The sequence below is a fragment of the Dermacentor silvarum genome, chromosome 3 (assembly GCF_013339745.2).
Source record: "Dermacentor silvarum isolate Dsil-2018 chromosome 3, BIME_Dsil_1.4, whole genome shotgun sequence".
Classification (NCBI taxonomy): domain Eukaryota; kingdom Metazoa; phylum Arthropoda; class Arachnida; order Ixodida; family Ixodidae; genus Dermacentor; species Dermacentor silvarum.
Genome location: NC_051156.1, coordinates 147,945,057 through 147,959,281, shown reverse-complemented (window position 1 = coordinate 147,959,281; position 14,225 = coordinate 147,945,057). Strand labels below are relative to the sequence as shown.

At 44.1% G+C, this 14,225-nt stretch overlaps 1 protein-coding gene across 2 annotated transcripts in view; it reads left to right on the top strand.

The window, feature by feature from the left end:
* LOC119445892 (nose resistant to fluoxetine protein 6-like) overlaps positions 1-13,607 on the top strand; it is a 40,746-nt gene extending 27,139 nt beyond the window's left edge. For both annotated transcript variants that reach the window (XM_037710192.2, XM_049663714.1), the window contains 6 exons: positions 2,153-2,334; positions 5,644-5,766; positions 7,240-7,360; positions 9,149-9,338; positions 11,702-11,844; positions 13,056-13,607. In XM_037710192.2, coding sequence (XP_037566120.1) covers positions 2,153-2,334; positions 5,644-5,766; positions 7,240-7,360; positions 9,149-9,338; positions 11,702-11,844; positions 13,056-13,271 — 975 coding nt within the window. In that variant the 3' untranslated portion in view covers positions 13,272-13,607. The remainder of the gene's footprint in view (positions 1-2,152; positions 2,335-5,643; positions 5,767-7,239; positions 7,361-9,148; positions 9,339-11,701; positions 11,845-13,055) is intronic.
* The last annotated feature ends 618 nt before the right edge of the window (positions 13,608-14,225 follow it).

The following is a 14,225-nucleotide window of genomic DNA, read 5'->3' as shown; positions in this document are numbered from 1 at the left end:
AGCATTAATGAGAGGGTGGCGGTCGTCGTAATAAATCTGAATAGGAGGTATAGAATAAAGGAAGTACAAGCCTATGATCCAACCTACAGTCATTATGCTGAAGAAATGGAACAGCTTTATGAATATGTTGAATTAGCAATGAGAACGGTGCAAACTCAGTATGTCGTAGTCAAGGGCGACTTCAATGCAAAAATGAAAAAAAAAAACATGCTGGGGAGCAAGCAATTGACCACTATAGCATTGATTCAAGGAGCAATAGTGGAAAGACGTTGGTAGAATTCGCGGAAAGGCATGGACTCCAAACAATGAATACCTTCTTCAGGAAGCGTAGTAACAAGAAATGGCCATGGAAAACCTCTAATGTAGCAACAAGAAATGAAATAGATTTCATAATCTCTGCTAATCCCAGCATAGTGCAGCATGTCGAAGTGTTAGGTAGGGTAAAGGCAGTTACCATAGGTTAGTGGGGTCTAGGATTTCTCTCATTTTGAAGAGTGAAAGAGTAAAATTAGTCAAGAAGAAACTGGCCAACCTAGACACATTAATGGTAAAAGCGTACGAATTCATGCTGGTGCTCGCAAAGAAATATGAAGCTTTAGAACAGCAACATGAAGATAACGTAAAGGTAATTAATGAAACAGTAACTAGGCTGATTTCAGAAGCAGTGGAAGGTAAGGCACCAGGGCAACCAGTAGTTAAGCTGTCCAAAGTAACAAAAGACCTGATAAAGAAGCGACAAAGCATAAAAATGCCCAACTCAAGTGATCAGATAGAATTCGCTGAACTGTCAAAACTGATCAACAACAATTATGTAAGGGATATTCGAAATTATGACGTAGGAGAGATTGAAGAAGCAGTAAAAAATGGCCGCAGCCTGAAATCAGTGAGAAGAAAAGTTGGCATATCTACAAAATGACATCAGCTTGGAAATATGCGCCTCCAAACTCGCCATAAAAATGCACTGTTAGTCCACTAACTTTTTCAACAAAACGCTCTGTTATGAATTGGTGCACAATAGTAACTGGAACGCCCATGTATTTCGTCCCACACTTGGGGAAATATCTAGAAACTACTGTCAACCTGGAGATTCATTTCAAGGGAGCACGTCTTTCAAGCTAACTGGCTAGAGTTCGTAAATTGCAATATGTGCCATAAAGTAGGTAATTAGGAGGTTAATTAGTGAATTTTTGTTAATTAGTTGAATATGTGTTTTGATTTCTCCTAGAAGTCATTTACGCCTCTTCGAATAATCCATCTCAAGGACATGGATTATGCCAACTGCCGGAGGCTATTTTAGCAATTCCGGAAAGCTTAACAAATGATCACCTCGCATAGTACGCTCAATTTCGGGAACATTTAGTTACACATGGACTTTCAGAGCTCTTTAACTGTGCCGGGAATGTTCCCTACAATGTGAACCACATAAAATTGGCCCGTTCGAACAATCCGTGGGCCAGAATGGTAGAAACTGGACTAAATACACGTCATGTGGCCCAATAATGTAAAACTATTCCAATTTGTTTTTATTCCTATCTCCTGGCGCCCAATTTACGTAACCACCGACACAACCATCGGGCGGTGAGCCACGGCGTTGTTTGAAAAACTCAATCACTCGCTCTGCTCGTTTATAGGAGGCCACTTTAGTTTTCTTGAGTGAGCAGAATTTGCTGCCTTTGAAATGAAACACATTTTCTACAATCCTACAATCAAGGCTTCAATAGCCCAGTCAGCGAGCTGCGTTGGTTGCGGCAAAGACGCGAAGGTGCGAACATGAGCCACATGGTGCCACTTTAAACGTCACAGCGATAGCAGCACCGCTCCCTCCAGTGGTGGACCTCAAAACCAATAGGGCACCTGTTGGTTTTCTTTCTTTTTGAATTTTGCATACTGGTGCGCGGAGCACGACTACGGTCTTATAGAGAGCTTCAGATTAGGGGGACGCAAGGGTTGGGGTCCCCTAGCGCTTGGGGTCACCGTACTGCGCATACTGCTCACTAGTGTATGCGCATGCGCAGTACCATGGCCTAAATGCTAGAGGGGCCCAACGCTTGCGTCCCCCTAATTTAAAGCTCTCTATTATGGAGCGCTATGAACCTACCCCCCTCCCCTGTCTTTTCGTTGCTTTCATAGCTCCCTATTTTATTACTTTTAGCATCTAGGCGGAAAGGAGCGCTCAGGTGGAGCAATTTCCGGCCTAGACAACCAAGATAATCCTTCCCTCGGCTACATTGCGACACCACCGCCACCGCCCTCACCGCTGTTGCACATGTGGTACCTATCGGCCGATTTCCAGCTCTTCCTGGTCTCTCTATTGGTGGTGTCGATATTCAAGAGGTAAGCCGGTCATATAGCCTCATGCCAAATTTACTAAATGGGCACTGACGCATGTCTGGGAGAGAGAGACAGAGAGAGAAGTCATAATGGAAAGGCACAAAGGTTCACCAGGCTGAGCCCACCAGGCTATCTTGCACTATGGAACGGAGAAAGGAAGAGTTGGTGTAATTGGGTCGCCATCGTCTGCAACAGTTAGAACAGATGATTGCGTCTTTTTCTAAGATTCTGATTTGCTCACCATACGTAAATAAATTTGCGGATCACACGAGCTGTGAGAATTGGCTCCGAAATGCTTGTTACCTTGGATTTCAATGAGTGCATGGCTGCAATGCGGGTAAATTACTTCTGCCGCCAAAGGCTGTGCTTGAAAAATGTACCGCGTTTGATGTATTGTTACGGTGCTCTACGTGTTTAGCTAAGGTGTATGATGAACTTCAACTGAGCTCTCTCTATCTCCTCTCTTTTCATCCCTATACCCCCTTCCCCCGTGCAGGGTAGCAAACCGGACGCGCATCTGGTCAACCTCCCTGCCTTTCCTCTCTTCTATTTCTCTCTCTCTATAACGAATTTCCCACTTGATAACTGCGATATGTAATACAAAATTGATTTACTTCTTGCTCGAATGATAATAATATGTACTCATTGGGGCCATGATGATGATGATGATTTATTGCCGTGCCCTTCGTAACGGGGCGGTTGCAAATAGTCATCTAACCTGCTTGAGTTAATCAGGTATGCTAGACATGCTTTTTATCCTAGCATCTTGGTGGACATCTCCTTAATACTTTTTCTTTATCTTCCTCAAGATCTCTCTATCTACCTTGTACCGCTACCTATATGTCTCATTAAGCTAACAGACAACGTAGCCAAGGAAAGCATCGGGGAAATTAAGTGTAGTTGAAATTGGAATGTAGAAAATAATGAAGAAAAGGGAAATGAAACTGGACGAAAAGATAACTTGTCGCCGGCGGGAGCCGAACCCGCAACCTCCGCATTACGCTTGCGTTGCACTACCAATTGTGCTACAGCGACGGCCATCAATTCGTCCACTAACTTGGGTATTTATGTTTACTAGATCTAGCCCTAGGAGTGTTAGCCGGCGCCACTCAGAACCATGGTGGGCGGATGTGGAACATCCTTTTTAGCCCGATGGTGTCACGATACACGTGATCTTGGGAGAGCAGTCACGTGGCTAATAAACCCTCTCATGCTACCTAATGACATCAAGGCTGTCAGAGGTTGCGGGTTCGGCTCCCGCCGGCGACAAGTTATCTTTTCGTCCACTTTCATTTCCCCTTTCTTCATTATTTTCTACATTCCATTTCAACTACACTTAATTTCCCCGATGCTTTCCTTGGCTTCGTTGTCTGTTAGCTTAATGTGGTTATGACTAATAAAAATCGAGCCCCTCGGTTCCCATTCTTCTTTCGTACCTATATGTCTGTAACGTAACCGGTCGTATCAATCTCTTCCGTGCTTTTATTCCAACGATATTCTATATGTCTATTTTTTTCAGCAGGAGGTGTAAGGCAGAGAGGTTAAAAAGATTAACCCCCGTATTCAGAAATGCATCTCAAGGTGAAGCCCACGCTTGACTTCATCTAAGTGCACGCCTGGCGTGAACGTTCGCCGGACGCTCATTGCGTTTCCTCCGGCGCGTTCACGGGAGGCGTCATTTTTAAACCGAGTCAAGCATGGGTTTCGACTTAAGGTACATTTCTGAATACGCGGTTAATGTCGGGCTGGCTACTCTGCCTAGGAGGACGCGGTAAGGGCAGAAAACATGCTAAAAGAAGTGAAGATTAAAAAAAAATTATTCGCCATACCGGCGTTGCGAAAGTGGATTCCCAGCAAAGATGTTGAAAACCACCACTACAACGGCTGACAGGGGTATGCAATGCTTTGCTGCACGATTCCTCTTCCGGCTCATTACTCAACCACATGCGACTGTGGACACGCGGACTTCCCCTGTGCTCCAGAATTCCACGGCAATACGACAAGCGGCAGCACGCGGTCGCTGGTCGTATTTCCGTTCCTTTCCCTGTTGCCGCTCCTTGTATTCGCGCTGCTCCTCGGGAGTCCTAACTATGCGTTGCCTACCCATAGCGGTGCTGCAACAACAATGAAATCAGTTGCTAGGCCGGTACTTTTAGATATATGAAAGGCTAGTGACGTCACGAGCCACGTCGCAAGCTGCCGTCGCCGCGGCAGCTTGCGCAACAGCAATTTTTAGCGGGAAACGTTTGCGGGGAGCGCTACGTGCGTCGCAATGTTAGCAGGACCGCCTTATCATCAATTATCTGGTTTGGATGCTTGTGTTGTGCTTGTTTTTTTATTGAAACGAATGCTGTGCTGTATGTCGTATGCGTGATACCAAAGAATGTGTGCACTTTTCCCTTCAATCATTGAAGTTTTTTTTTTTTTTTTTGTGAGCATGACGGCCGCGGGAAATGACATGACCGGTACGCTATGACACGTTACCTGTACCTGTGGTATTGCTGCTGTCAGCAGCGTCACTGCATCCTGCAAACACGCGAATGGCCAGGGGTGTCTTATTCCAAATAAAAAGCGCAGTAAGGTCCACCCCTATAGAGCACCTCCTTTCTGCCGCAAGGTTTTACATTAAATGCGGAAGTAAAGACATTAAAAAAAGAGTATCGTTATTGATCAGCAAGCGCGATTCGCATTCATAAGCAAGTGCACTGGAAGCGGGCCTGTTGAGCGACAGTATACGTAAAGAAAGGTCACTGCAACAGAAATATGAATGTAGAAGTTTCTGTTGCGAAGCGACCTATGTGGTGGGAAAATAACATAGCTTCTAATTTGAGGGCTGCGTTTGGGTTCCACGCAAGAAATATTTGTACTGAAACCATAACGTTTAATTGAGAGTACGCGTATTGCTCTCCGAGCACACTTTTTACAATGCATAAAACGTTGCTGCCAAAGTGACTAGTGGCTAAACTACAGACGTACAAAGATATTATGCCGCTGCTGTCATGTTTTATCCTGATGAGCGAGGATGTCAAAACCGTTCGAATGAGATCATGCTCATGCATTCGCATCGTCAATGAGTAATTAAAAAAAAGAGAGAAATACACTGAGGAACCCGGACTGGCCGTCGCTTGATTCGGCAGCGCTTGCATGCAGCTTTCTGAGCGGTCAGTCGACTATAGCCAGCACAACGCGCCATAAGTCATATAAATCTAGCTACCAGTTTCGAGCATGAAAAAGAAACTTGTTCTGATTCCGCACGTAAAAGCCACTGGCATAACCGTGGTGTTTGATGTTGTGCGTACTCTTTTTCTACAGTCGCAGGGTACCGGCTGTGAGCGCGTTCGTCGTGCTGTCGGTAATTTGCTGCGCCTTCGGAACGTGGGTCGTGGCGAGTTCTGATGTGCTTCCGTTCATCGTATTCCCTGGTCCCCGCCTAAAGTAAGTGCCAGCGAGAATGACTCGCAAGTATCGACAAAGTAATGATGAGAAGGAAAGCCTAGTGCCTGCTTAATAACTATTATTAGAAATACTTAATGAAGGTGACAACGGTACACATTAAAAAAAATCGCACTCATTCCCTGACTCCTCACATTTAAGTGCTTATTGTGTTTTGCCCAGGCAGACCACACTGGGTGGGAAGGGTTGGTGCTTAAATCTGAGCGCTTAAAACGTTATCTCGAACCAGGATAGACAAGTGCAATGTTTTCAAGGCGTATACAATTGGAACGTTCAAAGCCATCTCGAAAGTAACACAGTTATTATCGGCTAAGTCACTCGCGACCTACTATGAGAACACTCATTTGCTTTCAGGTCGCGGCATCTGTTGTTTGACATAGGTTCCTTTGTACTTTAGTTCAAAATACTTTTCGCGTTTGTAACAAGCCTCCCTCCAGTTTCATCGAAGCCGGCTTTCGGTGGCACCATTAACACGCTTAATAGCCTATATTGGCGCAAGCCCCTCACTGGTTTCTCTACCTTTGTACTTTTTAGACATTCAGTCTAAAACGGAAAACTTTTCCAAATACTTCCATCGTACCTAAACAAAACGACGTTCCATAAAATTATTTTTTTTACTTTTTAAATACCCAACTATAAATATCTGGGACATTGTTCAAGTCAAACAGCCACTGTAATCCTGAACAACATTTCACATACCTGAGTAACACGAGAACAAGTGAGAGCAGGAGCCAACGTTTCGACAAGTGGACTTGTCTTCTTCAAACTTTCAGCATACCTGCAACTTTTACGTGCAACATTTATTCCCTTGCCTCTACCACTGAAATCACGTGTACATAAGTGCGAATACATCCCGCAAACATAAACATTGATTCAGTAACAGATGCACGAAACAATGTTCCGGTTAATGGATGCAAGTGTTCAGAACACTGTTTCGCATAACAGTGGCTATTCCCTGGAAAATAGTGCTTTCCTGCCACATATGTATTTTCACTGGTGTTTAAAACGTAACCAAATTGAATATTTTGTGAACTTATGTGAAACGCCATTCCGCTAGCTAAGTGAAAAGCATTCGCGAACATTTTCGTCTTATAGGGAAACGAAATGACGATAGTACACAATTTTTCATTCATTGAACGCCATTGCACAACATGAACGAACAAACCCAACAATGAACAGTAGTCCATAATAAGGATGCAAGGGATCAAGCAAGGAGTGCTTCAACATCTATCAATGGCCTTATTTCCGAAAGCTGTTTTGGGGTTCACAAATTAGAGCATGTTAAGGGTCACATTTATTCAACGTCATTTTATATGCAAAGCCGCATACTAGTCTGGCTTTCAGGCACGGTTCAAAAATTCGAAGCGTTTGCTGAGGCTATGCTTCGTATGCATGAAAATACAGGGGACGGCCTTCTTTAGTGACATCTGTGCCTTACGTTTTGCTTTGTTGCAGGGCAATGATCAATACGTTCGACGAATACTATCTCCGCCCTTATTATCACGCCGTGTGCTACTTCAGTGGCTGCATAGCATTCCTTCTCGTGGAAGGTTTCAGGAAGCGCAAAATTGCCAAGGTACGTGCAGAGTTGTTTTAACAGCGGGGCTGTTTACGCCGACCGTTATTCCGTGCAGAGCGAACAGAAAATGTGGGCCGATCCTGGCGGTTGTTCAGAAAGGGTCCTAGCGCAATGGCAGATACCCCTGCGAACGAGCGAAGGTGTTTAAGCTCGAGGATGGTATGATTTGGTATTGCTTAGCCTAGCCCAAATACGTGGCAAATACCTTCCGATAGACAATCGATAGCTCATCGATAATCGATCAATAATAAATAATCAATAAATTTATGAAAATGCTGGGAATGACTTGGTAGTGCTTAGTCTAGCCCAAATACGTGGCCAATACCTTGCCATAGCCAATCGGTAGCCAATGAATAGGTAATCGATAATCGATCAATATTAAATAAATTCTGGAAAATGCTGCGGATGACTTGGTAGGGCTAGGTTCCCATCAGCTCCGCTGTTTCTTTAGCCTTGTGCCACTATATTGCAAGCTACGCAAATTTTTTTGATTTCGCCCGATTAGGCTTACCAACAAGCATGCTATAGAATGGAAAGGTGGTATCCACCTGAAAGCAGCACCAGGCTAGAATGAAAGTCCTTGGTAATTCCACAGAAGGGAAGCTTCGGAATGGAGATACATACAACGGGGCCCGAGGATTGCGCTGTACAACACTCCCTTTTCTTGCGGGTAAACGTTCTTGAAAGTTAGCGAGTCAGGGCTCGTATTCACAAAAAACTTCTTACGTTCAAATTGTTCTTAAGAGAAAATTTCAGGATATCATGATGCAGGACATATTAGCAGCAATACGGCCCGCCAATGGAAGACATAACTTATTAACCAAATGCTTTGACAAATCAGCCTAAGGACTCCGGAGAAGGCAGAACGTGTGCTATTCAATGCCCAACTCCGAGCACTGCAACATGGAATAATGAACCCAATAATATGCCTCGTCGGATATAGGTGTCTGTCCGAGTCAACGGAAAAGAGGAGATTTGGAATGCGTATAGACGATGAAAAGTTTGTAGTATTGACAAGGTAATGGATCTTTTACTTACGTTCACCATCAATAGTCACGTAAGCAGCTATCCGTTGCTATGTTTTTGACGTAAGAAGAACACATGAGGATATTGCTCACGGCTGGCCATTCTTGTGGGGTGTGTCACAGTTCCCTCAATTACTTAAAGTGTGTCTTTGTACACACCGAATACGTCTCGATCTCTCATAGCTGCTCATGCCATGGTTTCAAGGTGGTGCCTTGAGCCACACAATCCACCCTGTACTCAACGGTTTTGTAGGAAGCCTACCAAGGACTGTCATGTTATCGCTGTAATAGGCCGATTACCTCAGCGTCCGCGCATTATGCGTAACACGTGCTAACTTGCTTACAAGGCTTCAAAGAGATGCGACTTGAATACTGCGCGATACACCTTAGCGAAGAAAGCCTTGGATTGCCATGTTTCATGCCATGTGTCGTCATTTTTTCTGCAATAGCCCTTAGGAACTCGTTTAAAATAGAAAGGTAATTATGAAAAAAAAGAAAAAAAAAGATTACGCTAAATGTATTGCGCCTGTGCCCTTTTATAGTGTGCGTTCTTTATATTACTTTTCATCATGTTGTATGACTTGCTATTTTTGTGGTTTCTCACGTGAACTTGACTAACCGGCATCCTCTCTTGGTTCCAACATCTTACGCATTCCTGAAAAATAAACGCGATATTATTGAATTTTATAAGAAGACGCCTGTCTATTTATGCCACCACTTGGGGAAGCACAATGTTTTGCGCATCGTTTTTTTTTTTAAGATTGTGCAGTTTGCGGGCTGGTGCGTGTCTGTCAGCTGCGGTCTCGCCTCCGTGTTCGCTAAGCTTCCCTGGTACCGCAGCGCGAACCCGGCTTCGGAAGGCGTAACCCTCGCTGCTTCATTTTTTGACCGCATCTTCTGGTCAGTCTTCCTCGTATGGATCACGCTGGCGTTTTCATCAGGCAGAGGTGGTAAGGCTCGCACAATATTCTTTTTTTTTCTTTCTTTCTCTCTCTCTCTTTCTTTCTTCTTTTCTTCATATTGTACAGGAAGAGAAACGGGCGAAAGGCTGAGTAGCCTGACAAAAGCTTGTGATTCGAATACAGCGCGGTGCGTAGGCGAGCGCATGCCACACTTTTGTAACATAGTCGCATGGAGTAACGCATTTCAATGTAACAAGAAGAAATGGTGTAATTCAATTGTACAGTTGGTAGAGTAGGTTTATCATACATAATTCTAAAAAAATGAAAAATATTCAACCGGCATGTAAAAAGAATAAAAATTATACTGCATTTGCGACACGCAGCACTTTATTGCTGAACATTGTAAAAAATGTATACTGCATTTGCGACGCGTAGCACTTTATTGCTGAACATTGTAAAAAAAAAATACTGCATTTGCGACGCGTAGCACTTTATTGCCGAACATTCTAAAGACAAGGGGCACCCTATAAGCAGTTTAAAAAATTATAAGAAATCAAGTTCACTGGAGAGTGTTTTTACAACTTGTTAGAAGGAGACTGCACTTGACATAGCAAAGTGGATACGTAGATCGTGTGTAGTGGGTTTCCATCCTTATGTAGTTGGAATCGTTAGAGTCTTGCTAACATGTGTGCAGAAACGGTACAAATGACCCTGAAAAGTTTGCAGGACAAAAAGCTATATTTTTTATGCCCTGGTTTAGTTTGGAATAGTACTCTTCATTAGACATCAACATTATAGGGTCTTAGAAAAAGCGGATGCGTTTGTTTTATATAATGCCCACAGTTTCTGTATCTCGCCAAAAAGTAACCGGCTGCCATCGAGGTCGCCTATAGTGAGCGGACTTCTGTTCCTCTGAATGCGGTGCAATGTCTGGCCACCGAACAAAGCGTTAGCGAGCGAAAACCAACTAGCAGACGCCATTTGCGTTTTCACGTCAGCGAGGTCTTGCGCAACCGATGTTACTTGTTCTCGTCGTGTGTTCGAAATGCAGAGTATTGACTTGTCGGCTAGCTACGTGGCGAAGCCGGAGCGCCTGGTGCGTATAGCCGTGACAGGGCGGGACGCTCCGAAGATGTGGGAGCGATGCCGGCGTCGGTTAACACGACGGGGCTCGCGATGTTTGGGAAAAAACAGAGCCTCCTTAAACGCCGCTCCCTGTGTTTTTTTTTTCCCTGAAATGTACGTAAAGGAGATTCTGGCGCATTTTTTAGGTGGTACCGGCTACTCTTGGTAGCGGAGAAAATGGAAAGAGAAAGCACCTCAAGTCACGGAAAAGATCAGGCAGGCACCGAAGTCATCGTACATAAAAATTTCCGATTCAGTGATTGCACTAAGCATGATGTCAATGATACGCACCTTTTCACTTGACCTACAAGACCAATGAACGGTGACATTAAGCTGATCCGAAGGGCTATATTTTTTGCACGTCACAACAATACGACGAAAACTGAAGCCATTGAAAGCATAAATCGCAATATTACTTGTTATACCTGTTTAAAAAGTACACACAATAAGCTAAAGGAAACTGAAAGTAGACGGAAAGGTAGTTTTCCGCATTGGAGAGGCAAACAAACATATTTTGTATTAGGCGTGCTGTCATCCTCCCTTTAACTTTCTTTTGTACGTGTATATACATGCAATATTAGCTCATGGAGTGTTAGCCAGCGCCGAGCACAGCCGTGGCGGCTGCCACAGCCATGACTATATTTGCGCTGCTCACGTTTCTAACATCTACGGTAGTAGTACATACTAGATTCTGTTACCACTGTGTAGTGTACGCGGTATACATTGTTTTGTGATTCTCTCTGTTTACCTGTCCATTGACCACTTTCCCGTGCAGGGTGTCAGCCAGAACAACTTCACGTTAACGTGCCTGCCTTTTTACTTATCATTTATATCTCTCTGGTGTATGTGATAGCTTTCAGGAAAGCTCAGTATATTGCTTGACGGTCTACGGTGTTTATTGTCAACCGACTTTCCGAGTCATAATTGGAAGGAGGGCTTCAGGCACTTAGACATGACCCTGTCGCCATGTCATCATTGCAGTCCTCACGCACGCTAGAAAACTCTCCAAGCGTGTTTCAACCCTAACATGAATAGGCGCTTTCACAGCATGATCACCAAATTACGCATGACTAAAGGAAACCTGAGATACGGTCCCGGATTTCGTAATTATACGTCGCTGCAGCAAGGTCGCAACATTGAGGGACGGGCGAGTGCCACACATGTCGCTTTCAATAGCCTTCATTTGAAGGATACCGATTTTTACATCATCGCTAAAAATAAATAAACTAAGGACACCACGTTGTATTGAAGACTTACAGCGTGAATTGGAATTCTTTACTTTGCAGGGGTTTTGAGCAAGTTCTTGTCCTGGAATGCCTTTGTGCCCCTGAGCAAGCTGTCGTTTTGCGTCTACCTCATTCACTTTCCATTTATTCAACTCATGCTGAACGCGTCCAGGGAACGCATATTCTGGTCTCATTTCAATGCGGTAAGTTCGCTCGCACATAGAACCAACTTTTCACAGCATCAGGTTGGTGGTCAAAGAATGAAGGTGCAATTTTAGAAGCGTCGAAATTCTGGAACTGCAAAGAACGCTTACATTAACGACTGAGGTAAACGATTAGGTCGATACGTTTTAAGAGATGTCATGTTATGTAGGTTGTGCCATTGGCGGTGATGTAAACATGTTGATTTTTGCCTTTGCTATGTTATTGTGCTATTTTATGCTAGAGCTTTTGCGGATGGCATAAGCTCTAAGCGTCGCCATCGCTATGCTCTGTCGAGGTTGCGCGCCTATTTTTGGGGGGCTAACTATATACCAGAGCCACGTTGCAACATCTCTATGACAAGATCTGCAATTGATTGTTACACTTCGGACTGAAAATAATGAAGATGACATAGACCTGCATCCAGAAAGGAGTCACTTTTTTTCAACACTTGTATTTGATCGACGTTCGGTAAAGTTCGAACCAATGTGGCGAGTTGTAACAGGACTGGTAATTAACACAAGTGGTCCAGGAAAGTATGCGAAACATTCTATAGGCGAATCTGACTGACTCTTGCTTAGGTCAACAGAATGAATGGCACGGACGGTGGCTGGTACAGCCACCGTCCATGCCATCAAACTCGCCATGAAATGCGCCATCAAGCTCGCTGTAAAAATGCGCTGTTGTTCCACTTATTTTTTACCCAAATGCAGTTGTATACATTGAAGCACAAAAGTAAGAGGAACGCCCATGTATTTATTCCCACACTTTGGGAAACATTACCTCGAAACTGGTTTCATCCTGGACATTCATTTCAAGTGAATGCGCCTTGCAAACTCACCGGCTACATTTTGTAAATTGCAATATGTGTCGTAAAGTAACTAAGAAGTTCATTAGTCAAGTTTTCTTAATTAGTTCAATATGTGTTTCAATTTCTCGTGCTAATAATGTCTGCCTAATCAAATAACCCAGCTAAACGATAAGAATTATGCTACCTGCCACAGGAAATCTTTAAAAATTCCGTAAAGCTTAATTTTGAACGCCCGGTATACACCGGCGCTCGGAATCAGCTTATTCGCAAGCAATGCGACTTATCTGCTTGTTCTGTCGTAAATATGTTTGGTATTGCAAGCGTGCGTTGGCAAGCACGCGTTGCGAGACCCCCGTCTGTCCTAGACGCATCTGTGTTAAGCGTATTTCACTTCTTTCGCAGATCACGCTGTGGTTCGCTACGCTCGTTTGGAGTTTCCTGCTCGCCTATGTTGCGTTCCTGGCGTGCGAGGCACCCTCAACGACGCTGTGTAGGCTCATCTTCGGCAAGCTTATAGGGAGGCAAAGTGCACCTAATCGGTGGCCTCCAAAAGAACCTGTACAGAGCGACGCTAAGCAAGAGAAGACAACAGAAGGCGTCATTTCTTCGTGTTGCTAACCATGCAAAAGGAATCTCAAGCACTGTTATACACACAGTGACTGTTTCTGTGAAGCAGTGCGCTCATTTCTGCTAGAAGAGACGGAAGTTGGGTGTCTGATAGTGCACTGTTGCAAAGAAAGAGCATGAGTATGTTTACGACACTCGTATGCTTACTGCATCTCCAATAGAAAAAGCCGCAATCATTCTCAGCGGCATGTCAGTGCCTACGACATTGTGCGGCTGAACACTGTGCGCATGCCAAATGTCTCAAGCACTTTGGTTAAGACGATGTTAAGGGACCCCAGGTGGTGACTTTTAACTTAGCGTTTCAATAAAGCGTCTTCAAAGCACAGATTCACAGCTAAAACCTTTTGCACTCCTGAGAGTGCTGTTCTTTCCCCCTAGCTGAATTTTTTTTAATGCGTAAGCATTGTTATGTCGACTCGGGCACTCACTGCATAAAGACAGTTTTGTACTAATAAAAACACATCAACGAAACAGAAATAAATCAGACATCTATTAACGTAAATTAGCGATAATGAGATTTAAACCTGCGACTTCTTGATTGAAAGTCTGGCATCATAGTGACTGCGCTACCCATCTTATTTTTTTCCTTTATCGCATGGTATTACGAGTACCGTCATGCAAAATTAGTTACACAACATTTAGACACACATGAAAAACAAGTGCACGCATGTTAACCAGTCCAATTAAAGTTCGAAAATCACGCAAATAAACACAAGCGTCCGCAGACGCTAAGTCCACTCAGGAACGGCATGACAGGTTCGAACAACAATGCGCACTTGACCAGCCTCTTCTCGAACGACAGGCCTTGTCAAGCGAGGCGGCTGAGCGTGTCTGTCCATCACTCCCGCAAAACGGCGCAAAACCACACGCCTATCGCGTTTCGCAACCGTAGCAATGCAGCGGTGCAGGTCAAGAAGGTTTAACAACCTCCTTGTTGGCACCGCA